Source organism: Zeus faber, assembly GCF_960531495.2.
Source record: "Zeus faber genome assembly, chromosome: 11".
Taxonomy (NCBI): Eukaryota; Metazoa; Chordata; class Actinopteri; order Zeiformes; family Zeidae; genus Zeus; species Zeus faber.
In genome coordinates this window covers 28956244-28984005 of record NC_137205.1, presented here as the reverse complement: position 1 = coordinate 28984005, position 27762 = coordinate 28956244, and the positions used below count along the sequence as shown (strand labels likewise).

Genomic DNA, 27762 nt, shown 5'->3' with positions numbered 1-27762 from the left:
TTGTAATCAGGATATTTAAAAAAATACAGTTGTGCTGCACAACTCATATCAGGGAACTGGATATGACAAGTACTTTTAATACTTTAAGTACGTTAAAGCACAAGCACTTTCACTCAAGCAGAAATGTAAATGTTTCACTTTTACGAGAGTGAATTTGCATCAGGGTATTTGTACAATTTATTTAAGTAAATGATCTCGTACTTCCTCCCGCAAGGGGAGAGATGCGATGAGCTTAGTTCTGTTTGTTGACAGAGACACCACTGTTCAGTCAAGAAACCACCACACACCAGCACTCCACTGCTTTTTCAGCTGGACAAAAAGGGTATAAACAGCCATGTTTCACTCTCAAGAATTAAAAAAATAATAATAATCTGCATCCCCACGGGTCTACACTTTTTCCTCAGAGAATTACACAAAGATCTCACCAGAAAACCTTTACCTCACCAAATCCTGTTTCCACTCGTTAGACATGTAAACCAGACGTGTTTGTTTCAACATTACAAGGAATCCAGAACCCCTAAAACAATCAAGAGAACCAGATTTACTCCAAATAAATACATTTTATTGTGCATATTGTAACACCTCCAAATTCTGAAAAGACCCATAAGCTTTGTCATCATATCGCCATCCATCAGCAGTGAGCATTCTGAATAATAAAATGGAAAACTGTCTATTTAGCTTCAGCACGACTCATCCTGGAACAAAAACAAAAAAAAATGAACAAAAATTAAATCCTAATAAAACTGTATTTTGTATCAATTGGTATTTTAAGACATTACAGGGTATTAATATACCAATTAATCGATTGAAAGATTGCCTCAATAGCAACATTAAAGATAAAACAAAAAACAACAACAATAAAATACCAATATAAAACATTGGAAACACTAGAACAAACATATATCTTCCTGCAGAAAACAGCACAAGTTGTGGGGGAAACATGTACCCACCAATTTCAAATCTGAGATGTTAACCTGAACAATTATTGTCGAGTATCCTTTTCCTGTGTATAAACATCCGTACAAATACATTCAAATGTTGGGATCCAAGCCCCCCTCAAGTTCATCAGAGTGCTTTTGGACAAATTATGAATAAGAAGCATTTAAAAATAAAACATTTTCCATTAGCAAAATTTAAAAAAAACAAACAAACCAAAAAAAACTAACGACGCAACACGCTGTCAAGGTAGCTTCACACCAGCAGCCTCTCGATGGCCGTCTGCAAAGACTGGATCTGTGGCTTGAGCTGCGAACCCTCCTTGATGGTGACCGAGGTGGCGATGACGGGGCGCGACACCCCGCAGGCGCGGCCCAGAGCCTGCTTGGAGCGCACAAAGACGTAGGGAACGTTCTTGTCCTCGCACAGCAGCGGCAGGTGGAGGATGATCTCGAGCGGCTCCGCGTCCGCAGCCATCACGATGAACTCGGAAATGCCGCGGTTCAGGGTTTTAGTGGCTGCGGGAGACACGACGCACTCATTACTCATCCTATCCGCGCATCCATCCCAATCGGAATCAGTTTATTACGCAGAGTAGATGTACACATACAAGGAATGTCATGGTGGAGATTGGTCTATTTCTTTAAAAACAATTGGCATTAAAAATGCTTAACGGTCTGAAAAAATAAAATAATATGTCAGTTAAATTGAATAAAAAGTCAAATTAAAAAATAAAAAGTAAAAATTGTCAATAGCCGGAAAATACAATACTGAAATAGTCAAATTATAACACACACACACACACACACAGACACACGTTATTGGTATAAATTATTGTCATGTACCTAAGTTATTTCAGTTTCTATGGTGTTACAACAGTTTGATTGCATGTTCAGACGGGGTGAAGAATCATCTATTTGGAGATCTCACGCTCATCTTATGAGACCAAATCACAGTTGACACACCAATGACACTCTGGGCTATGATTTGATTTCCACCGGCGAGACCCGAGGATCAGACGCTGAATGGTATTATACGATAGAAGAAAAAAAGTAATAAAATAATAATAACAACGGATACGTGGCCACCCACCCAATTCCCCTCGCTCAACGCCTGGGCCATCCATTCCCGGAGCCGTACGGGAGGTTAGTCTGGGATGCCCGGAGAGAATCACTTTTGAAGAGACAGAACTTTGGAAAACAGTGACGCAGGCTATTGAACCTGAGGTAGTGATTCAGGGGAGGGGTTGAACACTGCGTGGCACTGTATACACCAGGCCTGGCCAACCCGCGGCTCGCGAGCCTCATGCGGCTCTTTGGCTGGTTTCATGCGGCTCTTTTACATGACAAGCGTCAAAAACTCAGAAGAAAAAAAAGCGCAGCCATTCATTCCCTATTGTGATTATAAAATCGCTATGATATATCACTCGTTTTCCACCGCGGATCACTTCCTCATTTACTCAAAGCGAACAGCAGCAGGAGTCATGTCCCATTAACGCCTGTTTTATTAGTCCTAATGCCGCGTTTACACCAAAAGCGCCGGGGCGGCGCGCCTCCATACAAAGTCAACGTATAGACGCGTTCCAGTCGCCTGGAACGCGTCTAACGCGGCATTAGGACTAATAAAACACCAAATAAGATTCAAAAACATTTGGAAGTTTATTTTCAACACTATTGACATGGTTAGTAGTCAACATATAAGATGGATCGGCCGGTGAATTGCGTTGCGTATCGATGGAGAACTGTGAAGGCTGGAGGGTGTGTGTGTGTGTGTGTGTGTGTGTGTGTGTGTGTGTGTGTGTGTGTGTGTGTGTGTGTGTGTGTGTCGCGACTCGCGAGCTGCAGGAGGAGGACCGACTGAAAGCTGCTTTAAGGGAAGGGACCATTGAGTTCTGGAGAAGTGTGCCAATGGAAAAATGCCCCAATGTCAAACGGGCTGCGCTTAAGATACTGTCAATGACACCCATGTGAAAGAATTGCTTCGAGTGGCAACAACGGAATTCAAGCCAGATTTGAAGAGCATTGTTCAAGACAAGGAATGCCAGAAGTCCCACTAAGCCACATGCATAGTAAGAGAAAAACGCTATTGTTAATTATTATATTTTTGTTTGTGGACTTGGTTGAACTGAGAGGTATACCGCGGAAACGCAGTACTTTCAGTACTTACAGTACTTACTTTTTTTTTTTTCAAAAATGTGGCCAGGACTCCGGAACACCTAGTCCCAGGTATATGTGGATGGCCAAAGCATCAGATCGTGTATGGTAGGCAAGAGCCAAAACTGATTCTGAAAGGTTAGGGTTTAAGGGACACTATTGAATAAATTGACCCAACATGAAAAAAATACATCCTTATCATTAAACCCGAAGTCCAATTCCTCCCTCTATGAATAAATAAACAACAGTACTTTTTGAACTGAGAGTTTGTGTGTGCGAGACAGTGCACACAATGTTATATTTTTGTTTGTGGACTTGGTTGAACTGAGAGTTTGTGTGTGTGAGACAGTGCACACAATGTTATATTTTTGTTTGTGGACTTGGTTGAACTGAGAGTTTGTGTGTGTGAGACAGTGCACACAATGTTAATTGTTGAAAATAACTGGCCTGTGGTCTAAGTACTCCATCCATCCATCCATCTTCAACCGATTATCCTTAGTCGGGTCGCGGGGGCTAGGAGTCAATTTCTGTCATTATCATGTTGGTGTGTGACATTTACAATAAATCTGGCTGAGCAGAGGTCTGTGTGTGTGTGTGTGAGGAAGGGATGGGGTGATGTTCATGTGTGCCCATGTGTATGATGTGGCTCTTTGCAGTAACACAGTAAAAAAAGTGGCTCTTAGTCTCTGACTGGTTGGCCACCCCTGGTATACACTATAGAACGCACTGGGAGTTCACTGAATTTGGCCGTGCCGTGGGTTCCTGCCGTGTCCATGTATGTTTATCTTGAGTGTGCTGCTGTGAAGGGGCTGGTATCGATATCAGGTCCTTTGTAGGATTTTGCGAGGTGTAAATTTGATTTTGTCAGGACGAGAGTCTGACTGCCGCCCCAACCCCCAACTTACACGCCGCGACAATATTCACCTTCGTTGGCTCCTTTCCTGAGCTGCTTGTAGTTGGCCGCTTGCTGCACCAGGTCCAGGATCGTTTTGGTCAGAGTGGCATCGGCCAGAGGGTAGGCCTTGGGGTTCACCTCCGGCTCAGCCTGCGCAAAAAAGCCATCAATGTTGGTAAAATACTAACATTTAGACCTTCGACACAAGCCAGGATCACAGTAAAGTCACAAAACAAATGCACAGCGAGCCCATTAATAACTGGGGTTTTTTTTTCCCCCCCCCCAAACTTTATTATGACTCAATGTACAATCACCGGCCACATAATTAGGTACACCTCTTCAATTGCTTGTGAACACAAATAGCTTATCAGCCAATCACATGGCAGCAACTCATTGCATTTAGGCATGTAGACATGGTGAGGATGACTTGCTGAAGTTCAAACCCAGCATCAGAATGGGGAAGAGGGGGGATTTAAGTGACTGAGAAACGTGGCATGGTTGTTGGTGCCAGACGGGTTGGTCTGAGTTTTTTAGAAACTGCTGACCTACTGGGATTTTCACACACAACCATCTCTAGGGTTTACAGAGAATGGTTCGAAAGAGAGAAAATATCCAGTGAGCGGCATTTGTGTGGAGGAAAATGCCTTGTTGATGTCAGAGGTCAGAGGAGAATGGGCAGACAGGTTTGCGACTATAGAAAGGCAACAGTACCTCAAATAACCACTCGTTACAACCAAGGTTTGCAGAATACCCTCTCTGAATGCACAACACGTGAAACCTTGAAGCAGATGGGCTACAGCAGCAGAAGACAACACCAGGTGCCACTCCTGTCAGCTAAGAACAGGAAACTGAGGCTACAATTGGCACAGGCTCGCCAAACATGGACATTAGCAGATTGGAAAAACGTTGCCTGGTCTGATGAGTCTCGATTTCAGCTGCGACATTCAGATGGTAGGGTCAGAATTTGGCGTAAACAACATGAAAGCATGGATCCATACTGCCTTGTATCAAGGGTTCAGGCTGGTGGTGGTGTAATGGTGTGGGGGACATTCTCTTGGCACATTTTGGGCCCCTTAGTACCAATTGAGCATGGTTTAAACGCCACAGCATACCTGAGTATTGCTGCTGAGCATGTCCATCCCTTTATGAGCACAGTGCACCCATCTTCCAATGGCTACTTCCAGAAGGATAATGCACCATGTCGCAAAGCTCAAATCATCTCAAACTGGTTTGTTGAACATGACAATGAGTTCACTGTATGTGTATGTATGTGACAAATAATCACTCGAACTTGTACTTGTACTCCAATGGCCTCCACAGTCACCAGATCTCAATCCAGTAGAGCAGCTTTGGGAGGTGGTGGAACGGGAGATTGGCATCATGGATGTGCAGCCCTCAAATCTGCAGCAGCTGCGTGATGCTGTCGTGTCAATGTGGAGCAAACTCTCTGAGGAATGTTTCCAACACCTTGTTGAATCGATGCCGCGAAGAACTAAGGCAGTTCTGAAGGCAAAAGGGTCCAACCTGGTACTAGCAAGGTGTATACCTAATAGAGTGTCCAGTGAGTGTAGATTAAAGATTCAAGATGTTGATTTGTCAGTGTGTATGTTACAGAACTAAATTCCCCATAAAGACAAGCCCCTATGGTGATAAAAAATGACAACAATGAAAAAAAAAACAACCAACACAGATTCTCAAAACAACTTTCACGACGACAATCGAAGTCGTTTGAAAGGTAAACAGTGTCGCTGCGCCAGGCTCGGGGACAGCGAAAAGCACAATCCAACAACACTGTGACGGTATTTACGACGAGTTACTCACCATGTTCACCCCCTCGGGTCGGAGGAGCTTAACCGGGGAAAATGTTGCTGAAGCGACTGATATTTGGTCCTCTCGGCGGCCGCTTGAGGGAGGCCAGACGCAAGAACGCACTGAGCACGTTTGGAAGGAGAAGTTCCGTCGCTCGGAAATGACGACACGATGAGGGGCACGGCATCAAACAGCGACACGTTCAGGAGCCGGGGTGGAAACTGCCGTTTGAGACTTTTATAAAGGTAATAAATATGTCGTTTGAAGGTGCAGTATGTGTAATTTAGTAGCACCTAGCGGAACAGTGATGAAAAAACTCCGGTACTAGTGGACTGCTGGACTCTATCCTCACTGTAATGTTCTGCTAATCGCTATTTTCTATCTGAACAAGTTAACAGAAAACACAACTGCCTTACCAGAAAACAAACACATTAACAGAAAGCACAAACACATTAACAGAAAACACAACTGCCTTACCAGAAAACAAACACATTAACAGAAAGCACAAACACATTAACAGAAAACACAACTGCCTTACCAGAAAACAAACGCATTAACAGAAAGCACAAACACATTAACAGAAAACACAACTGCCTTACCAGAAAACAAACGCATTAACAGAAAGCACAAACACATTAACAGAAAACACAACTGCCTTACCAGAAAACAAACGCATTAACAGAAAGCACAAACACATTAACAGAAAACACAACTGCCTTACCAGAAAACAAACGCATTAACAGAAAGCACAAACACATTAACAGAAAACACAACTGCCTTTCCAGAAAACAAACACATTAACGGAAAACACAAACACATTAACAGAAAACTTAACTGCATTAACAGAAAACACAACTGCATTAACAGCTGAGAGCTGGTGGTCTTGTGATCTAAAGGTTGCTGGTTCGATCCCAGGCTCCTCCTGCTAGCATGCTGTAGTGTCCTTGAGCAAGACACTTAACCCCTAATTGCTCCTGATGGCTGCGTCCGTCGGTGTTTGAACAATTGTAAGTCGCTTTGGATAAAAGCGTCTGCTAAATAAAATGTAATGTAATAATGTAATGTAAACACAAGCGCATTCACAGGAAACACAAACAAGTCAACAGAAAACACAACTGCCTTACCAGAAAACAAATGCATTAACAGAAAGCACAAGCGCATTCACGGAAAACACAAATGCATTCACGGAAAACACAAATGCATTGATGGACAACACAAGCGCATTAACGGAAAACACAAATGCATTAACAGAAAACAAACGCATTAACGGATAACACAAACACATTGACAGTAAACACAACTGCATTGACAGTAAACACAACCGCATTCACAGATAACACAAACACATTGACAATAAACACAACCGCATTCACAGGAAACACAACCGCATGAACAGAAAACACAAATGCATTAACAGAAAACACAACCGCATTTACAGAAAACACAAACACATTAACGGAAAACGCAACCACATGCACAGAAAACACAAATGTATTAACAGCAAAAACAACCGCATTAACAGGAAACACAACCGCATTTGCAGAAAACACAACCGCAAAACCACATTACGGAAGTGAGCCAGACCATAACAGAGGGAAACATTGTTACTTTTCTGGTAATCCATCAAGCCGACCAGTGTGGATGGTCTGTGTATGGACCAATACGAACTGGTGCAGCAGTGGCTCTTTGATTTATTCTAATGTGACAGACTTGGATTTTGACAATAAGCCACTACACTATGAAAGCCTAAAAAGAGAAGGAGTTCTGCAATTTGAATGGCGACCTGATCGAAACCTCCTGCGGCCTACTCTTGCTCTAGGACTCTTAAGTGGGCGTTGTGGACTTTCCAGGGTGCTTCACCCATAGATATAGAGAGTTTTTACACTGTATCTACGGCCTTTGTGACTAGCACAATGTGCTATGGATGTGATCTTTTTTTTTCACCAAAGAATAAATGACCCGGATGTCTGGAATTGTAATTAAGTTGGTTTTATTCGTAAATATTTGTGACATGACAAAATAATAAATAGACGGTATCACATAAATCACAAGGCTTTTTAAGTGATATAAAATTGTAATTGGCATTTCATCTTTTCCTCACTAAACATTTATAAAATTACTATATTTGGATTAAAATATGATCAAATGTTAATCACCATACATTGCCATCATAGAGTTTAAGTCATGCTTCAACCACCAAAATATTTATCCTGAAAACATGGGTTCAAAAGCATTCAAACTTGCAACTGAATCAGTTTAACATTCATAGAAATTATTTTCATTGACACACAAATTCGTTTTTTATTTATTAAATTACCATAGTCGCATTATTATGGAAGGGTAAACGGTTAGACCTGGTTGTGGACTATGTTCTGTAACGAGTTAACAATAGCATATCTGACTGAGAATCACACAGACCTTTCTTTGAATTCCACAGTCATGAGGGAACCCCAGTCCTCCATTGGTTCATCAACCATCCCAGGGCCCGTCCGTCCCACGTGCGGTTGCAACAGGAAGGTCGGTCTGGCCGAGGCAGGTGATTGTTTCATAGATGGAAGCAGAGGAGCAGCAGCAGCATGAAGCTCAGCCCCAGCATCAGGAGGAGGACCAAGGCTTTGGGCAGAGGAGGCAGCCGGGAGATCCTGAGGGTGGAGCGGTCGGGGCAGGGCTGCTGCATCTTCAGATACAGCTCCACACAGTCCACCAGGTTGTATTGCTTGGGACAGAAGCCCAGCTCCCGACGGGCCTTGTCGATCTTGAAGGTATGGCTCACTGCAATATTCCTTACCTACACCGTGAACAGAGATCTGTGTTAACCCGACGACTGAGGTCACAACAGGTCCGAACAAAAGAAACATTCATAGAAGATCCATCTTGGTGAGCATCACCCACAGCCTGACAAGGTTTGCCCCTTTTTCCAACCCAAATGTTTGATCCCATCACTTATAACCGTTCCGAGCACAAGCTCACTAATTGCTTTTCTATTCCGGAACGTACCACTGCGCTGCAGCGGCAGTCCAACAAGGTGAACCTTTCAGCCTTTAAAAAAGAAAACATGTTGAATCCCATGTTCGAAAACAAGAAGCTCACAATACAATTTTTAGGGTTTTATTCCCTCTTTTGCAAATCAGCTTTTTTGGCAGAGACTAGAAGAGACTAATCTCTTGAGACTAGAAACAGGAAGTTCGGTCGCTCCCTACTCAGAACCTGCTGGAGCCAATGTTACCCTCTGGATGTACTACAGCAATTGCAAAAACAAAATATCAAACTGCTACTTGAAACATGTTAAAAAAAAAAAATACACTGAGACGCGCGTGACCATAATGTTTTCCAAAAGGAGATGACATTTTTATTATAGCTTTGGACTTTTCCCCATTGGATCATATTAAACCACGTCAGCGTCAGACACTTCATTTCCCGTGTACCTCATGAATATTCATACCCTTTCCAAGAAAATGGAGCCGCTTCCTGCCGCTCCGTCCTCCCACCGGCTCAATAAAGTCATTTGTTCTGGAATAAGCGACTCATTCGAACACCGTTGTTGCCACATCATTCTCCTGTCACGGTTTTAAAAGACGATGTCGGGACAGGAGCTCTTGTCCCCCCCCCGCCCCCCCCCCTCACCTGAAAACCTAAAACACCTAAAAAATATATATATATCTATTACTTGGGCTTATATCATTCTATTTTATCCAAAGTTGACAGTTGATCTTCAGATTTTGAAAAAACAAAACAAACAGAACAAAAAAAACGCTCCAGCCCCCCCATCGCCTTCCAAGAGACTAAAACAGGGGTCTGTCGCGTCGGGGACCCCTCTTTCAGTCCATACATACAAAACCTGGGTTGACAAATGGTGAACCTGTCCCTTTAAGCATTAGGCTCAGCAACTTAATCAATTTCTCGGCCGATAATATAAACAAGAGGTGAAGGTTCCACTGCCAGGCTAATGGTTTTGATTAACCTCCGTCTGACAAACAGGGTTTTACACCATGACACCCTATGCCCTATGGACGTCTTTGGTCTCTGGATCTCCTTACTGTCTGGGGATAAGGTTTCTGAACGGAAAATACATATACTGATGGAAGCCTGAAGTCCATGGGTGTCCAGACCGCTTCCCCCTGGAGGGCAAACGACGGGATTTTAGTGAGAAAATTATTTGGAATCTCAGAATTCTGGGAATAATTAATTCTAGGCCTAAGGTCAGATTTCCGAGATTAAAGTCAGTCCGACATTGAATGACGTGACTGATGAATGATGAGCGGCAGCAAGGATTTTCTTTTAGCCTTTTTTTTTTTTTTTTTTTTAGCTTCCCAAGGCTTTTTTTTTTTAAATTCAAATTAATTTTCCACTGCAGCATTTACTTATATTTAATAGATTTTATATTTTAAACCCATCACCACCTGCTCCTGTATTTCTTTTGGATTCCAAACGTAATAATGTGTTCATGTTGTTCTACTAAACGGTGACGGAATGAAGGTGACGACAGCCGACCGGCCCTCGTCACCATGGCAACGCCCGCTGTGCTGAGGTCACTTCCTGTGAACCTCATCCTGAGCTTCCTGTCCTGGCCCACAGGACTTTATGTTTTATTCACTTGGCAATCATCGATCCCCGCCGCCAGCAGAATGAGCCCCGGGTTGGTGCCGGTGGTCACAGGTTTGGTTTCTCATCACACATTAATGAAGAGCTCGGTGGCTGAGGTGGCGACTCCTTAAGACGTCCTGTTAGGGCCTCCCAAACGGCGCGGCAAGAGGGGTGACCGCGTGGAGACGGGTGACCGCCGTACGGCGTTAGAGTAACCCCTTTACCGGGGATGAAAACTAAAATGTCACGCAAGCCAGAGCTCAGGTCTGTAAATGAACTCCAGATATCCATCACTTCCACCAGACTTTTGCCGTTCACAGACACAAACCTTTTCAGCATCTGTTATCCATGCTCACGTTTTCACGCTCACGTGTCCTAAAATAGCCACGGGGCTCTCCGTGACCGATGCCGCCGGGAGCATCAGACAAAGGAGGCGCTGCCAAGTGCATATCCGTCAGCGCGTTGGAATTCATTAAAAGTTTACTTTGAGGAGGACTTTTCCATAATTCATGCAGGGGAGATAGCAGGAGTGAGAGTGAGTAGGATAAAGGAGTGGGGCTGGTACGGAAAATGCTCCGACTAATGAATTCTGTCACCAAGGCTGCGGGAGACAGTCTCACAGAGCTCTCTGAGACTTAAACAAAAATCGAATCATTTTCAACCAGGTAACCTAAGCCCCCCACTCACACAGTATATAAGTGCAGGGGATTAGGCAAAAGGCTTTGGGCATTAAGGAGCTCTGACATCGCCATGAGGGGCCATGTATTTCTGCCCCCCTCAAATTCAGTTTTACCTTCACTATAGAGAACAGCAAAAAACAACAGAAACATTGGCCGAGATACGAGCCTCATCGAGGTGACAGTGACGAAAAACCTTATTTGAAGCTTGTTATCCGATCCAGTCTCCTTTCCCATCGCACAAACAGCATCCAGCGCTGTCCGGACTGTTATTCAGAACCACGGACAGCGCCGTATGTTGTGCGTTGTCGAGAGGTTTATTCATCAGATTTGGGCCTTACAGCAAGCTGTACGCGATGTGATAGAATAAAAATAAATTAAAAAAAACAAAAACGCAGAGATCCCAGTTGAGGCCAGTAGCCCCAGCAGCAGTAATGATACTTGCCAAGCCCGAACTTAATCTGCTAGCTCCACCAGCCGCAGAAAATGTTACCCCCGCGACAAGCATGGTCAGAACGGGCCCACAGCCCAGCCCCAGCTCCTACTGTCCCAGTCGATCCTGGGAGAGGGGAGCCAGCCCAAGTGCGCCTACAATCCTACCCTTCTCCGGTATTTAACAATACCCCAAAACGCCTGTTTAGCGGAAACTTGTTTAATGGAAGGGAGTGGCTGGAATATTTAGCAGTTGCTGATGCTGCCTTTTCCTTTCCACAGCCGAGGTAAAGTATCCGGTCTAGTGCTCATGCCGACAAAGCCTCCACCGAAAACCGGCTTCTCCAACTTGAAAATCTGTGACGGAAAGCACCAAAGGGGTTTAGGAACATTTGAAATGCAGTGCTCTTTGGAAAGGTCGTGGTGCCACAGGAGCTGATGTCTCCACACTTGTCAAACGAGCTGAAACTGGCAAAGGAATCGCTTATATTTAAGTGCCATCCTTGATGTCATCGAGTGTGTCACAGTGTCAGCGTCCCCTTCAGCAACTGCTGGACGCTTTGGAGACAAGGAGGAGGCGGGAAGTGGAATATTTTTGTCTATGATGGAGTACAGGCAGAGGAAAGACAGTGCCCTAGCCCAGGGGTTTAGCACCATCCCCAAAAAAGCGCACCTACACACCGCACGAGATTCAGAACGAAATAACAGCGCTCACGAGTGAAATAGTGACCGGTGAAATAGCTGGAGAAATAGGGTACAGCTGACGCATGTTGAAGGTGGATGCGACAGGGGATCCAATCAGGTCTGTGTGCCGATGTGTCAGTTGTGCTCCGTTATCAGGACACGGATGAGGAGACATGCGGAAGGCTGCTGGTGATGGCCACCACAAAGCACTGTGTTACGTCTGACCAACCTGCCCCTTCCTGAGCTGAGCAAAGCAGGCCCCTGGTGCAAGCCTGACGTCAGGTCAAAGACGGGCCGGACAGAAAATATCACGGGAGATAGTTGAGCGAGCAGCCACGTATGAGCATTTGTTCAACCATTGACTACATCTGGTGGTTATCCACGCCACGTCAGCTGAGAATGCACTGCAAAGCTTTTTTTCGACGCGTGTGACATGATTTACTGAAAAAGCCAACGGCGGCCGCAGTGTACGCCTCTGAAAAGGCTGCTGCACCAAAGGTGGACCGTTCACCTGGCTAGTCAGGGGAAGTGGAGTTTTGAGAGAGAGAGAGAGAGAGAGCGAGAGAGAGCGAGAGCGAGCTGCATGGCATGAGCAGAAAGACAAAATCATCTGATCATTTTATCTTTATTTATTTATTTTTTTAACTTAATGACCCTGACACTGTTTGCTATTATTTTGGTGACATGACGGACAGGTGGGGATGTAGGATGATGTGTTTACCTCGTTTCTTGTGAAGAGAAGAGGGATTTCTACCACCGGTTTCAGAGCTACATGTAAATATTCCAGAGCAATTGCTGTGAAAAAAATGTAAGAAAACACACATCTCAATGATATTATTGTTTTTGCGAATCGGCACATTAAAACGTCAACATTTTATTTTAAATATAAATGAAGTTATTGTGCACAACTTTAAAAAAAGACGGGAGGTCCGTACTTTCACTTTTTTTTTTTTTTTTTTTTTAACCTGTGCTGTCAGCGTGCTGGGCAAACAACACTATTATTTGTGTGCTATTGCATCTCGGACAGAGTGAGTCTGCAAGTGGAGTTCAACTTCTCAACCAATGTAATGCAACTATTATTAATTCTTAAATCATCAAGAACTGCTGTAATAACTCTGCCCTGTGGACGACAAGAGCACAGCTCTTTCTTATACAGAACCACCACCAATCCCCCTCTTTGGAGAACTATTTTACCATGTTTGGGTCTATAAACAACTAATCACTATCCCAAGAGAGGGAGAATCACCACGGGTGAGACAAATAAACATAAAACCAACACCTACACGGAAAAACATAAACACCGGACGACAACATTTATTGAAAAACAGAGTTAAGCAGGTCCAGGAACTGACTGTTCACTTGCTGCCTAATATAATAATAATATATAACAGTATATATATAATAATAATAATAATATATCCCACACCTTGACAGGTGCCACTGGAACCAGATGATCAATGTTATTCACGTCACCTGTCACTGGTTTTAGTGTTGTGGCTCATCGGATTATATATATATATATATATATATATATATATATATATATATATATATATATATATATATATATATATATATATATAGTATTGCGCTCCTTTAAGGGTAAGGGAGATGGCAAAACTTTCAAACATATGCTAACTGGATTCCAATCCATAGTGTTGCATCACAGGTCTCACTTATCAAGAGCTTCAGGAAAGAGAGAAAGAGAGAGACAAAGCTTCTACCTGCTAAATAGACGAGGGAAACAGGCAGATGTATCAGTGGCCTCCTGTATCCCAGCTTCTCAAACTGCAGGGGGAAGAGACGGATTCATCTTTGAGACCAAACCAAACGGTTTTGGGGGAACGGACACGTTGCATGTTGCAGCCCGTGACCGGAGACAAGTTGAACTCACCAGTGGAGTTAACCAGTCGAACAGGTTGACCGACGTGCCGTCGTTAATGAAATAGGCCTGGCCGCTCTGCCAGGGGAAGGAATGGAGGAACAGTGTCAGCATCAATCTGGCGTCCATACTACACATGCACACGCACACGCACACGCACACCCACACAGGAGAGCTGCAGTGGACTCCTGGTTTTTAGAATATCAAGTGGATTGCGTGTCTGACTGAAACAACACTCACTGAACAACATGTTGAACACCTTCAACCCAATTGAAGCGACTTTAACCTCATTAATGAGTAGTTTAAGGACATTTGCATAAATATACAGCAAACAACTTTAAACCTAGAGCTGGAACATTTATTTCCATAATAATAATAATAAATAATAATAATAAATATACAGTAGCTGCAGGCACTAATACACAGGGTCCAATTTAATCGTGTCTGGTGCATTTTGCAGGTTCCCGGGTTCTCTTGAAAGGCAACACGGTTTTCGGCGTTTACACTGAAGGCAGCACGGGCTTCCCCTGGTCTGTCGTCTCCTGGTCGCTCGTCTTGCGGAGCAACCACTATGTGGTCTACACGGTGCAACCTTCCTGTCTACAAAACAACCGTCCATGTTTGCCTGTAAACCAGAACTTCTCATTGTTATAACTCATCGTGTTTGTGGAAAAAGAGCTGCGCTCTCAGTGACAGGTGGCTGTTTGGTGCCGTGTCCGGCGCGTCATTTATTCGCTGAGTTTTATGTAATATTTTTGGAAAGTTGAGTTGAGTGTTTTACTTGGATTACATTTTCAGTAAGTTACGTTTCCATGAAATACGAAAAACTTTGAGGTATTTCTGTGGGTAATTACCATTGCACTGCTCTTATTTTTCCGATGCCTGGCTTGATCTTGAATGCATCACTCAGTCGCACATTTCAGTGTTTTCGAGTGGACGCGCTGACAAATCTTCAGGATGACTTTTTACTGTATTTCCGGGAAAGTAATGTGGACCACAGATTTAAAATATCAATCGAACAGATCAACTGACATCTACCAGGTAAGAAGCTATAAAAATACACACGTAAATCGATAGTTTGCTGACGTTGAAATACCACAGAGTGACCGAGTCCGCGCTGCACACTGGACACGGTCCAACTGGACACTCTCAATCTCAGCCTGTACATTTATAGTAAATAATGTGATGACGTCATGAAGCCTCTTACAGTAAATCTCATCTCGTTCATTTTAGAGCGAGAGAGCAGAAATGCTGCCTGGCGACGCCCCTTGTGGTCGCCTGCCCGAACGCTCAGTGTCTCTGCCTGACGGAGACATGGCGGAACCCGCCGGTGCCGGACCACGCCATACGTCCAGACGAGGCCTACTCCGTGCTCCCCGCCCACAGAGCGGGGGAATCGGGGAAATTCAAGGGTGGAGGCGTCTGCCTCATGATAAACAGCCGCTCCAACAACGTCAAGCCTCTCTCCACTGAGGGCGACGGACAGGTGACTGTTTCCGGTGAGTTATGACAATGAAAAGTTGTGGTTTACAGGCAAACATGGACGGTTGTTTTGAAGACAGGAGGGTTGTGCTGTGCAGACCGCATAGTGGTTGCTCCGCGAGACAAGCAACCAAGGAGGCGACAGACCCATGCTGCGTTCAAGTAAACTCAGAAAGTGGTCCTGGGAAAACTAATATGTACCAAACACAACTAAGCTGCACCCCGTGTATTGCAAATATATTGTATTATTATTATTATTATTATTAGTAGTAGTATTATTAGTATTATTATCTTATTCACTATTATAGCGGCATAAAAGGACGAAGAATACAATGAAATTGTTAGTAGCAATCATTAAGCGGGAGCAGGAAATTTTGAGCATCAAACACCAACACAAATATCCGGCATTGCAGAATTGTTATGAACCAATTTGTGCCTTTTCTGCATCAGTTTATGGTTGAAATGTCTTTCATGTTTTTTAGGAAAACACAAAACGGGGCGGGGGGGGACGGGACACGTTCTAAATTTTGAGAGGGACGTGTCCCCTGCGTTCCCCCCAGAAATCTACTCCTATGACCTCGCTTACTGCAATCTTGGCTCGTAAACAATAACTATACAGACGTAGCCTAGATCTTTCCAGTGAACAAAGCTAAAAGAGAATTCTAAATGAACCGCTAGAATGCTCGTTAGAAGACAATGCAGCAAGAAACATATTGGGAATATAACATTTCATTTACAATAGGATATGATTTTTTTTCATTATAATTGTGTAATTTGTTTTGAGGGTGTTAATTGAGTCCAGTCACATTTAATCATTATAAATAATGTTATTTTTTGTAGTAGAATAAATATAAACAAAATATTTCATACAATTTCACAGTTAAAACAAATGCTTGGGATCCGTAAGAGCCGTCTCTTCCAACACCGGTTACAACACCAGTGCGTGTCTCTTCTCCTCCGCCCACCACGTCCGGGTCCGCTCACTACGTTTATCTCTACTCTGACTTTTTTCCTAACTCCACTCATCGGGTGTGAGCGACGCACAGCGCTGATCGCCGGAGTGAGTGACAAAGGGAACGACACATTTAATGAAAAATAAAAATCCAAACAGATTTACGAGGCCCTCCGATGCGCGAGGCTCCCGGGGAATCGGCAAACAATTCCCTGTGGAACGACGGGACCCGACAGCCGCAGGTGGTCATCACGGCACGCTGAAGCATTTCGGTTACACACCTCAAACAGAAAGGATTTGTAGGGCTGGAAAAGCTTCCGTTCGTCACAGAGCTTCGCCACCATCGTCGTACTTTCTAGGTGAGCTACTCACCGCTACGCAGTTCTTGCTGTGCGTCAGCGCCTCGGCCGCTAGGATGTGGGAGAGCACCAGGTTGTCCACGTGCACCCAGTTCATCTTTGCCCGGACGTCGCCGAAGCTGAAGCTGAACAGCCGACGTTTCACGTTCATCTGAAAAAAAAAAAGAGACAAAGAGCATGTCTGGATGCTTTCCACGCCCGGGGTTTACCCCTCGCCTCCGCTTCTTTTCACTGATGTTTGCCTTCTTCTGATCTATTGATTTTTTTTTCTTTCATTGGTATTATTGACCACGACGAGCTACGCTGCCTTCGCAAGATTGACCGCGGGTGCCTCTCCCCTCTTGGGCCAATGCTGACCCCGCCACCAACAATGGGAACAGCATATAGAGCAGCGCATGCATGAAACAAATACATTGAGAATGGCTGGTTCTTCTAAAGTGACTGCTAAAAAACATATCGAAGATTGGATTTTTTTTACAGCATACCCTTACGGATTACCACTTTAAAGCTGTATATTTGTAGGTTTTTGAAATTTAAGAAAGACCAAACCACTCTCCCCACAATACAATTGGGGGAGAAAAAGGAAACATATATATAAGAATAGAAGAAGAATATATATATATACACTGTATATTAAGAAATAGAGATTTTTTTAAGAGCTCCCCATTCTTTAGTGTCTTGGCCACTTGAAAAAAAGTGAATCTGAAATGAAGCCAACCCAACACCGGCCACTAGACAGAGCCTGACCCACACTCCTCAGCGTCCCCAGTAGAAAGATGAAGGGAGAGAGAGAAGGAGAGAGTGAGAGAGAGAAAAAGAGAGAGAGGGTGGTAATCGGAGACAGGAGATCTTATTCATAATTTAACCCCTCCAGCCAGGCGGGCATATGCTCTGCGTCTGAAACCATGTGACAGCTTCTGTGTGGTGTGTGTGTGTGTGTTTTTATATATATATATATATATATATATATATATATATATAATTGGCCCTAGTATTGATTGGTATTGATTGGTCTCACCAAGCCCAAAAGAAACATGGTGAGTCCCTTTGGATTCCATGATTCTGAGAGTTTGGGAAGTGTACAGCGTGGTGGCCTGGCCGGACACAGTTAAAATATTGGGAAGAAGGCTGCTGCGGTGACAGATAACACACACGGTCAAACGAGGTTGACTGATGGATGTTGTCGTAAGACGGTTACAGACTAGTAGTTCATTTGTGTGTGAATGGTGGTGACTGCGGTTCAACAGAGAACCCGGTGCTTCTGTGAGCAGAGCGATGGCCAGGGGCAAAAGTCAAAAGTAATCCGCTTAAGTTTACACATTTGTCATAATCCTCCGTCCTCCGGCTTTTTATGCTCAGCCTCTTTTGCTGTGTGGATAATGGCATACTAGCACACTACTTAAGCACCAGACATACTACAGCATAGTATGCAAATACTGCACACTATGTTGGCAAGCGTATCCCATTATGCATTGCGCGGGCGCGGGTTAAAGTTTGTTTGCGGTGTCGGCATCAAACCTCAACGGTCTGAAAGTGAAAGTGTCGATATGACGATGTAGAACGTCTGAGGAGACGTCAACCTTTTTACTGACAACATAAAGTACGCTGGAACGATAGTTGAAACGTGTAGTATGTGGGACGCCAGTTTGGACGCAGGCAAGGAGACATCCGGAATGGGACACCAGTCCTACACGAGGTCACAGACTCCCACCGTCCTAGCACGCGATACGCAGAGAGTCCCGCCCGGCCTCCGTGTCATTGGTCGAGACGGTGAGGACGACTGAGAACCTCATGCAGACAGATTCTAACCCCTGTCGTCAACTTTTCTCTCTTGTCATTTCTCACCATCACCCTGTGGAGGTGTCTCCTTTCCCCCGGCCCGTAGATTCCACACGGACGCAGGACACAACTCCTTAGCAGGCCCCCGCCTGCACGTCGGAAGATTAAACAGATGTGTTTGTTGGAGCGCTTCCTGGGGCGCGTTAAGTAGGCAGCAAACAAAGAAAGAATAGTTCAGACGATTTTGTCTTTCTGTCGACTCGGTGCAATATCCTGGCTCGAGGACTTCTCTTTTGTGGTGAAATTACTTCAAATTGTCGTCAAACTGTCCTCTAACCTTCTGAAAAGGGGTCTTTACAAAGAGGAGGGGGTCGGCAGAAACACAGTCTGGTATTGGGTGCAGGATGTTGCTATCCAGATCTAAATTTCAGCCCAGGGCAGCAGGTCCAGCTGGATTGTGTTGCATATGGAGTCGTGTCGGTAGCCATGGCGACCGTAACCTCAGTTGCACACCCATATATGTATATTATATATACATTGACACAACATGCATGGCAATACACACAGTACCTTCAATAGTACTGCCGTTGGCGTAGCGGACCAACTGTTCTGCGATAGATTTGGTTCTGGAGTAGTGGTCTATGTGCTGGAAGAGAAAGCAACATAAACACTCCGTCTGCTGATAATACTGATGCCATTTTTACCATTTTGTCTAAAAAAAAAAGGGCTGGAGTTAAAACTTGTTAACTCTGACTCTATCAACTTTGCTTAGTTGCAAACGCCTTGATAGCTCACAAACGAGTATTTATTTATTTTTAATTTTTGTCTGGGAAAAAATGTCCTGTTCAACTCACCATATCCAGGGGAACACAAGGCGTAGAATCCTCATCACCGTCCTCAATTGGGTTACCAGAAAACACCACATTGATGGTGCTTGTGTACACCAACCTGGGTATTCCTCTCTCCTTACAAACTAAAGCGACAATCAGAAAGAAAATGATGAGTGAAGTCATAGGCCTGTCATAACAAAAATTAATACAAAACCTGTACTGTACATAATACTATTATGCTGAGGAGAAATCAGTGCAGATGTGCTCCTGAAAATGAGCATTGCCCCGTTCACCATCCTTTAGCAATGAGTGCTGCAGCTTATACTGCACTTGTAACATCTTGAAAAGACATCTTCACATTACCATCTTGACGGAATAATCCAATATGAATTTAAAACAACATAACATTTCATCCAATATTTGACTTTTATCTGTTTGTTTTCAAAGGCGTCTGTTGTGTGGGGCTGGTGTGGTTTGAGCAGCCACACCTGTCCTGGGTCTAGGTGATTAGGCCCAGGATCAGTGTGGCTGTACGCCTGTTGCTCGTTGATTGGTCTAACGAGCAACAGGAAAATTCCCCATCCCCGCGCAGGAGGGGAGCCCTCGTCAAGACATCGGTCCACCTTGCCCCCTCTCTACAATAAACTTGGGATGTTTCTCCTCCATTGTCTGTGTCTCTGTGTCTGAGGGCCCAGGACCAGTTCTGTTTTGTTGGACATTTCTGTTTGTTTGAGGTATGGGAACCCTGTTTCAGAGTCCAGTGTTTTTATTATTTATTTGTTTATTAATTCTCTTTATTCATCCCTAGCTTCTGCTAGGGATTCTCTCTGGGCTCAGTTTGGTGTCGCTATGTTGTGCGGGGATGTTTTGGTTTGAGCAGCCACACCTGCCCTGGGTCTAGGTAATTGGGCCGAGGATCATTGTGGCTGTATAGCTGGGGTAAAACCCCCATCCCCACACACACACAAGAGAGGAGCCCTTGTCATGGCACGTTGTCCATCTGCTCCGGGCATGTTCCACCTAGCCCACTCGCTACTACTTGCTTCTAATATGTGTTGTCGATCAATAAGACTGCGCACGTATAAGTTGGAGAATTCAAGATGAAAAGGCCACTGACAGATACCCTCTCCCGACCTCAAAATGTTTCAAACCATTCACTCTGTTTGATGCCAAAAAGCACGATAAAACTCTTACCATTTATAATGTTTTTGGTCCCACCAACATTAACTGATTCTATCAGTTCTTTCTTCAGCTTGACAATAGGAAGGAAAAACAATCACATGTTAGCCACACACTTAATAAACACATAATTCTGTACAGCAGAATAGATCCATGAGCTCAATTCTGTTTTTTAATGTGAGTGTGTTCTATGCTGGATGTAATACGTACATGAATCCCCAAATTGCCTTTGTAATTCATCATAGATTATTAGCTCTAAAAGGTGACGGCAAAGTACTTAAGACTAAATTAACTAACTAAATTAAAATCATACACAAATAATCAAATAAGTAAAATAAACTTGTGAGGAAAGTGTGAGGAATAGTTTACCAATCCCAGCTTGGCCTCAAATCAGCCCTGTTATTACTCTTATTCTAGGTCCTTCCTGTACAGAGCTGCACCCAGTGACTGCTCACTTCAAAGGCATATCATTTCATCCAAAATCACATACTACCATTATTTTTAGTACAGCAAGTGAGAATGTGAGTGTTTTAGTATGCATCAAATAGTCTGTGTGAAAGGTCTCAGACTGAAATACTGCATCGGGTGAAATGTCATAATATCAAAAAACACTGCACATTTGGCTATTACAGCATATTACAGCATATTACACAATGGATGCCTGGCGGAAGGCGGGTCAGTATGAAGCAACGGACAGTGCTATTTCAGCGTTGTCATCAACCCACAATGTCCTGAAAGAACGTGGTGCAGCTGTATGACGATGGAGGTTGTCTGAAAAGCCATTTTTCTAACTTATATATACTGTTACCTGGTCGATAGCACGTATATGGAGAACGTAGCATGTGGTTTTAGACACAGCATATTCTTGCCGAACTCCTCTTCTTATATTTTTATTTGTATTGTATTTCTTTATTATTACTTTGCCCACTTTGCCTGTGGCATAGTGGGCAAATTAACTTAGTAAACTAATCTTGTAAACTCAACTTGTAAAATCAACTCGTAAACTCAACCTGTTAACTTAGTAAACTAATCTTGTAAACTAAACTTGTAAACTAAATGTGTAAACTAAAAATGTAAACGCAAGCTGCAGAACTACATTTGTAAACTTTTTAAAACAAAACTTTTTAACACAACTTTTAAACTCAACTGGCAAACTAAACTTGAAAACTAAACTTGTAAACTCAACTTGTAAACGAAAACTGTAAGCTCAACGTGTAAACTCAACTTGTAAACTCAACTTGTAAACACAACTTGTAAACTCAACGTGTAAACTCAACTTATAAACTCAACGTGTAAACTCAACTTGTAAACACAACTTGTAAACTCAACCTGTAAACTCAACCTGCCCAACTTAACATGTAAACTAAACATGTAAACGCAAACTGCCAAACAAAATTTGTTAAAAAAAATTTAAACTCAACTTTTAAACTAAACTCCCAAACTAAACTTGTAAATTCAACTTTTAAACTCAACCTGCCAAACTCACCTTTTAAACTAAACGTGTAAACTTAACTTGTGAACTCGACTTGCCAAACTCAACTTGTAAACTAAAGTTGTAAACTCAACCTGTAAAATAAACTTGCAAACTAATTAATTGCAAACTACTAACATTTACATTACATTTAGTCATTTAGCAGACGCTTTTATCCAAAGCGACTTACAAGGGAGAATAACATTACTAAGCTAAGCAAAGCTAATAAACTCCACTTGTAAACCCAATATGTAAACGCAACTTGTAAACGCAACTTGTAAACTCAACTTGTAAACCCAATTTGTAAACTCAACTTGTAATCCTAATTTGTAAACTCAACTTGTAAATACAACTTGTAAATACGACTTGTAAACACAGCCTGCCTGAATAAACTTCTAAACTCAACCTGCCAAACTAAACTTCTAAACTCAACTTGTAAACTAGTTCTGTAAACACAACTTTTAACGTCAACTTGTAAACTCAACTTTTAAACTCAACTTGTGAATTCAACTTGCTAACCTGAAATTGTAAACTCAACTTGTAAACTAGTTCTGTAAACTCAAATTGTAAACTCAACTTTTAAAATAACTTTTAAAATCAACTTGTATACTCAACTTGCAAAGTAAACTTGTAAACCCAACTTGTTAACTCAACTTGCCACACTCAACTCAACTTTCTGAATATAATGCCGATCTTTCCCTGCACGAGTTGGGAATGCGTCAGTCTGTCGTCTTATGTGTATTAACTGACACGTAGAGTAGGAGGGGAAGGAAGCTGACTCACCTGATCTGGCCCAGACATGCCATAGGAGGCAGTGTGAAATATACAGTCCACCCCTTCACACACCTTGTAGAGAGAAGCATAGTCCCTTATGTCATTCTAAGAGATGGATGGATGGATAGATAAATAGAGAGAGAGAGAGAGAGAGAGAGAGAGAGAGAGAGAGAGAGAGAGAGAGAGAGAGAGAGAGAGAGAGAGAGAGAGAGAGAGAGAGAGAGAGAGAGAGAGAGAGAGAGAGAGAGAGAGAGAGAGACACTAGGATTATTCAAAATAAATTCTGCTTGACCATGCATTTCATTCATTCTAAGTCATGCCACGCACTGCTGCGTGGCATAACTCTCTGTGCCTTACTTTAGCAATCCTGCAACCTGCCCTTATTGGCTCACAAGTTGCTGCTCATGTGCCACCATGTGCCGCTACTGTGTTTACTCACGTTTATATACAGTATAGCCCTGCTCAGGACGGCATCAATACCGTTTTGTGCCCATGTTTTGAAGAATTAAGGTTTCATATCATCTGGGCCTGCAGGGTTTGTGGGGCCCAGCTATTAAAGGGCTCTGTGAACTTCATAAACAGGGAAGGGCGTAAAATAAAAAGGCTGACCAGCAAAAGCTTTCAGATACCTCAAGATATATAGATTTACCCTAATCTATCAGCAATCTACCTAACCCTTCCCCCCCTCGGGGCGGTCAGTAAACATTGTGATCAACATTATCCTACAATAAATCAGCATCAGTATAGCCCAAATGCAAAACAAATACATTTCTGGGACAACATTGCGGGATTTTCAGATGAATCATACCCAGACCAGACACATTCTTAAAATCTGCAGCAGTATTACAAACTGCCAAGTCTGCCGTGCTAGGGTTGGGCTGTACAATACCAGCTAAAAATTATTTACAAACCTGCTCAATTGATAGATATATTTTATTAAATTATTTTATTTTATTTTATTAAATTACAAAAAAAATGTCTTCCACTGTTCTGTAAACTTCTTCTTCTGTATCACCTGAATTTCCCCCACATGCATTAATACAGTATTGTTTTTAATCTTATCTTATGTGTGAATGTACTGTGACTGTGGGATCCACTGAGGGCACACGCTCAGTAATGTTGCATTACATTTCGTCACGGAGCACACGTGTTTGTCCAGGGTGGGCGTGGCACATCACAGGCAATCCCATAAGAGGGATGTACAATTAAGGTAAGTTCCACCGTCTCCGCGGCTGAAACTCGAATCGTCCTCTGCAGCGTGGGCAACACCTGGCGCTCGGGGCGGATCGTTCACTTGTGTTGCTTTTCCTCACATGCAAATCAATAAGCTGAGCTGATTCCTAAGATTCTTGGCCATAGCGTATACTCCAAACTATGGCCAAGAATCTAAATAAGCGAACATGACGTCCAGCAATGCATTAAAATCATGAACGTTCCACTTATGTTCCAGCAAGTCCTTTATGGATTTTAAATTTACTCCAGAAATTTTTAGCTGTTATTGTATTGTTTGATACTTGATTTCAAGGGTGGTGTTTTCCCAAACCTGATAATAAACGGCTCCTTCCGGAAGATCCGACGGGGGCCCCTGCATGTCCAGCAGGATGACAGAGAATCCCCGGCTGGCCAGCTCGGACCCTAACGTGAAGCCAAAGTATCCCCTCCCTCCGGTCACCAGCACCTTCCCCGGGGAGGTGCCGGCCAGCGCGGCCCCTCGCCCCGGCCCGGAGGCCTCCCGGTCCCTGGCACCGCGTATGGAGGTTTGCAGTTTGGAGGGCGCGGGAGCGACAACGTGGCTGGCCCGGGGCTGGTGGGTGCTGGTGTGCAGGCTGCGGGGCGGCTGTCCGTTCTTCTGGGGGCGATACAGGCCATTGCACTGGTCGGGGAGTGAGACGCCGTTGCAGGCCATCTGCTCCACCTGACAGAGAGGGCCTCCGCCCTCGCTCATACTGGCCCCGCACAGCTCCATTCACTGTCACCGACGGAGAGAAACCTGTTCGAGGAAAGGTAAACACCATCAGAATCAGAACCTGTTTACCTTGAAAATTTGATTTGGGTGGTCCACTGTTGTACAATCAGACAGACAGAGAAGAAACATACGATAGCAACAATATATACATAAAGTAAAGAATATAAACATAGATACAGTGTATATATGATATTATGTAATTTTGTATATTTTGTATATAAAGTAATATTGTATACCTACTGTATATATATATACTGTATATATATATATATATATATATATATATATAATATTCACTACCTATGTATGTCTATGTTCTTATCTCTATCTACCACCTGACACCTGTATAACAAGTTATACAGACATTAAAATAAAGGCATAAAATACAGGGCTGAAGTTAACACTGAAAGTTTAGTTTGATTTGGAGGTGACTCTGTTATTATTTTGTGAACTTTCTCCTGTTTCCCTATGAACAGGACACAAAGTGGACAAAATATAAAATAAATGTCAATAGATCATTAGAAAAGATGAGTAAAGGTTTTATAAAGGCTCATGATGCAAACACACAGAGCGTTTCAACCACTTAATTATAAGGAGCCAAATTCAATCATATCTATTATAACTTTTACCAACCCCCTAGACGTAACTTTTTGTCCAACACTTTCATTCACATCATACTACCATATCAAAAGGCACCATAAACAGAAGCTTCAGTAAATAGTTATGCATTCAAATATTGTTTTCAATAAGGGGACGAATGGCACAAATCCTACAGCAGACGCAGAAATCTACCAAAGATTCAACTGAATGAAAATATAATTGTCCATTTGATGAATTTACCTTCTTCTGACCGTCCTGTCATATATCCATGTGGAGCTGGAGTGATTGGAAACAGCCTCTCCTGTCGCCCCTCTCTCAGCCCTCTCTGGACCCCTCCCACCTCTCTGGTCTCAGTCTCACCTGTCGTCTCACCACGGTATTATCTGAGCGCCACTTACCGTAATACCTAGACACACTGCGCAGAGTGAAATGCTACATCAACAATGTAATTATTCTGCTGCGCCATCTTTTTTATTTATTTTTTCCTCTGGCATTTTATGAGAGACAGCCATTCCATGTATTTGCTTTATGATAAATCCCATTCTGTATTTTAGGTTTTTTTTCTTAAAACTGACTAGAATTATTATTTCTTCACTCAATTGCAGGGGAGTCTTTTCTTATAAGTGCCCTCTATAAGCCACAAGTGAGAGAAGAACAATTTGATTTTATATATATATATATATATATATATATATATATATATATACTGTATCTATATATGTGTGTATATATAAGGGACCAGTATATTTAAACAGGCCTATAACTGCAGGTTATGTCGTCTTATTTTGTATTTGTGTGTAGAGGACCCACCTGTTGCCCGGCCCTGTGACCTGTGAGAAGATCACTGACCCCACTCATAATACCATATTTGGCCAGCTCGACCAATATAACTAAACATGTTTATTTAGGAAGACAAGTCTTAATTCCATATTTACCTAGATTGGCCAATCTAACTAAACATATTTGGTTAATCCCCAATGAACTAAGCATGTTTGGTTAGTTTCCCTGCACATTAAATCATGTTCACACAGAGACACGTTGATGTCTTGGACCAGCCTAGTCGTGATAATAGCAGTAGTAGCTGAAATTGTTCCTAGTTTCAGGATGGGGGTTTCGCATGGAAGGACAAATAAATGTAATAATACCATTATAATAACACCAACTGAACAAAACGATCCAGGAGTCCCAAAATCAAACTACTCCTTTTACTGAATTACCAACTAAGTACGTCAAAAACCCAATCTCAAAAAAGGGCCGAACATTTCACTGTGCACCAACCCAACCCTGCAGCAACATGCAACCTGTGTCAATTGTTGGATAAATTCTCCTGCGTGGTTGGTGAGGTTAATCTGCCCGCTACAAGAAAACAAAACTCCTGCTGACATTCATTCCTCTTCTCTCTAATGCATGCCTCCACTTCTCCAGGCTCTCCTCCACCTGCTCCGTACTCGCTACAGATCCCAATGTCATCCGCAAACATCATCGTCCAAAGAGACTCCTGCCTGATTTAATCTGTGAACCTGTCCATCACCATTGCAAACAAGAAAGAGCTCAGAGCTGATCCTTGATGCAATCCCACCTCCACTTTGAATGCCTTTGTCACGCCCACTGCACACCTTACTACTGTCTGACTGCCCTCATACATATCCTGTACCACTCTTACGTACTTCTCTGCCACCCCTGACTTCCTCATGCAATACCACACTTCCTCTCTCGGCACCCTATCATATGCTTTCTCTAAATCAGTCCTCCTCAAATAGTGGGGCGCTCCCCCCTGGGGGGGCTCAAAACGATGCCAGGGTGACCCTGGGGAACATGGAAAACATGGAAAACGTTTTTTTTGCCACAGGGAGTAGGGTTTTTTGCACCGAAAAGAGCACACAGCACAGAGCAGGAGAAATGAAGTGCAGATAGCAAACCCTTAAGAGACACCATGGAAAAATATTTAACAGGGATGAAAAGAAAGGTGGAGAGGGGACGGAGATAATGAGACAAACTTAAGTCTCCCGAAAGCTAAGACAAGAAATATGACGAAGCATATGTAGCGCTTGGCTTCACTGTGACTACGGTGGGAGACGAGAAAAGACCGGTATGTTTACTGTGTCTAAAAATGTTGGCAGCGGACAGCATGAAGCCAGATAAATGAAGGCGTCACTTAAAGACATTACACTCCAAATACGCTGATAAGCCGCTTGAGTTTTTTCAGCGAAAACGTGCAGAATATTGCCAACAATGGTCTCGCTTTGTGAATGCTACTTCAGTAAACCAGCGAGCACTGTTAGCATCATATAAGGTGACGCACCAAATTGCTAAGTGCA

General features: G+C 43.2%; 2 protein-coding genes across 3 annotated transcripts; both read right to left on the bottom strand.

Annotated features, from left to right (window-relative positions):
* Positions 1-25: 25 nt before the first annotated feature.
* Positions 26-5937, bottom strand: LOC307237052 (NHP2-like protein 1). Of its 2 annotated transcripts, XM_080009664.1 has the most exons (4): positions 5806-5937; positions 4014-4134; positions 1153-1454; positions 26-695 (listed from the first exon to the last, which is right to left on the bottom strand). In XM_080009664.1, the coding sequence occupies exons 1-3, from the start codon at positions 5806-5808 to the stop codon at positions 1192-1194; spliced, it is 387 nt and encodes a 128-aa protein (XP_079865790.1). In that variant the 5' UTR covers positions 5809-5937; the 3' UTR covers positions 26-695; positions 1153-1191. The 2 variants fall into 2 exon arrangements, with proteins under 2 accessions (XP_079865790.1, XP_079865789.1); XM_080009663.1 differs by having other exon boundaries at positions 26-1454.
* A 1829-nt stretch (positions 5938-7766) lies between these two features.
* Positions 7767-24844, bottom strand: sdr42e2 (short chain dehydrogenase/reductase family 42E, member 2; the record flags this gene model as incomplete). The annotated part of the gene is made up of 11 exons (XM_080009781.1): positions 7767-8581; positions 12892-12965; positions 13895-13958; positions 14065-14130; positions 16859-16996; positions 18691-18773; positions 19195-19270; positions 19479-19597; positions 20649-20706; positions 22888-22983; positions 24422-24844. 11 exons carry the CDS (start codon positions 24842-24844, stop codon positions 8339-8341), a joined length of 1440 nt encoding a protein of 479 aa, XP_079865907.1. The 3' UTR covers positions 7767-8338.
* Positions 24845-27762: the final 2918 nt, after the last annotated feature.

Bases quoted from the DNA above. Each gene is read 5' to 3' on its own strand.
- LOC307237052 (XM_080009663.1), bottom strand. The intron at 1,455-4,013 runs GTGAATATTGTC...TGTCTCCCGCAG, and splicing joins CAGGAAAGGAGCCAACGAAG to CCACTAAAACCCTGAACCGC.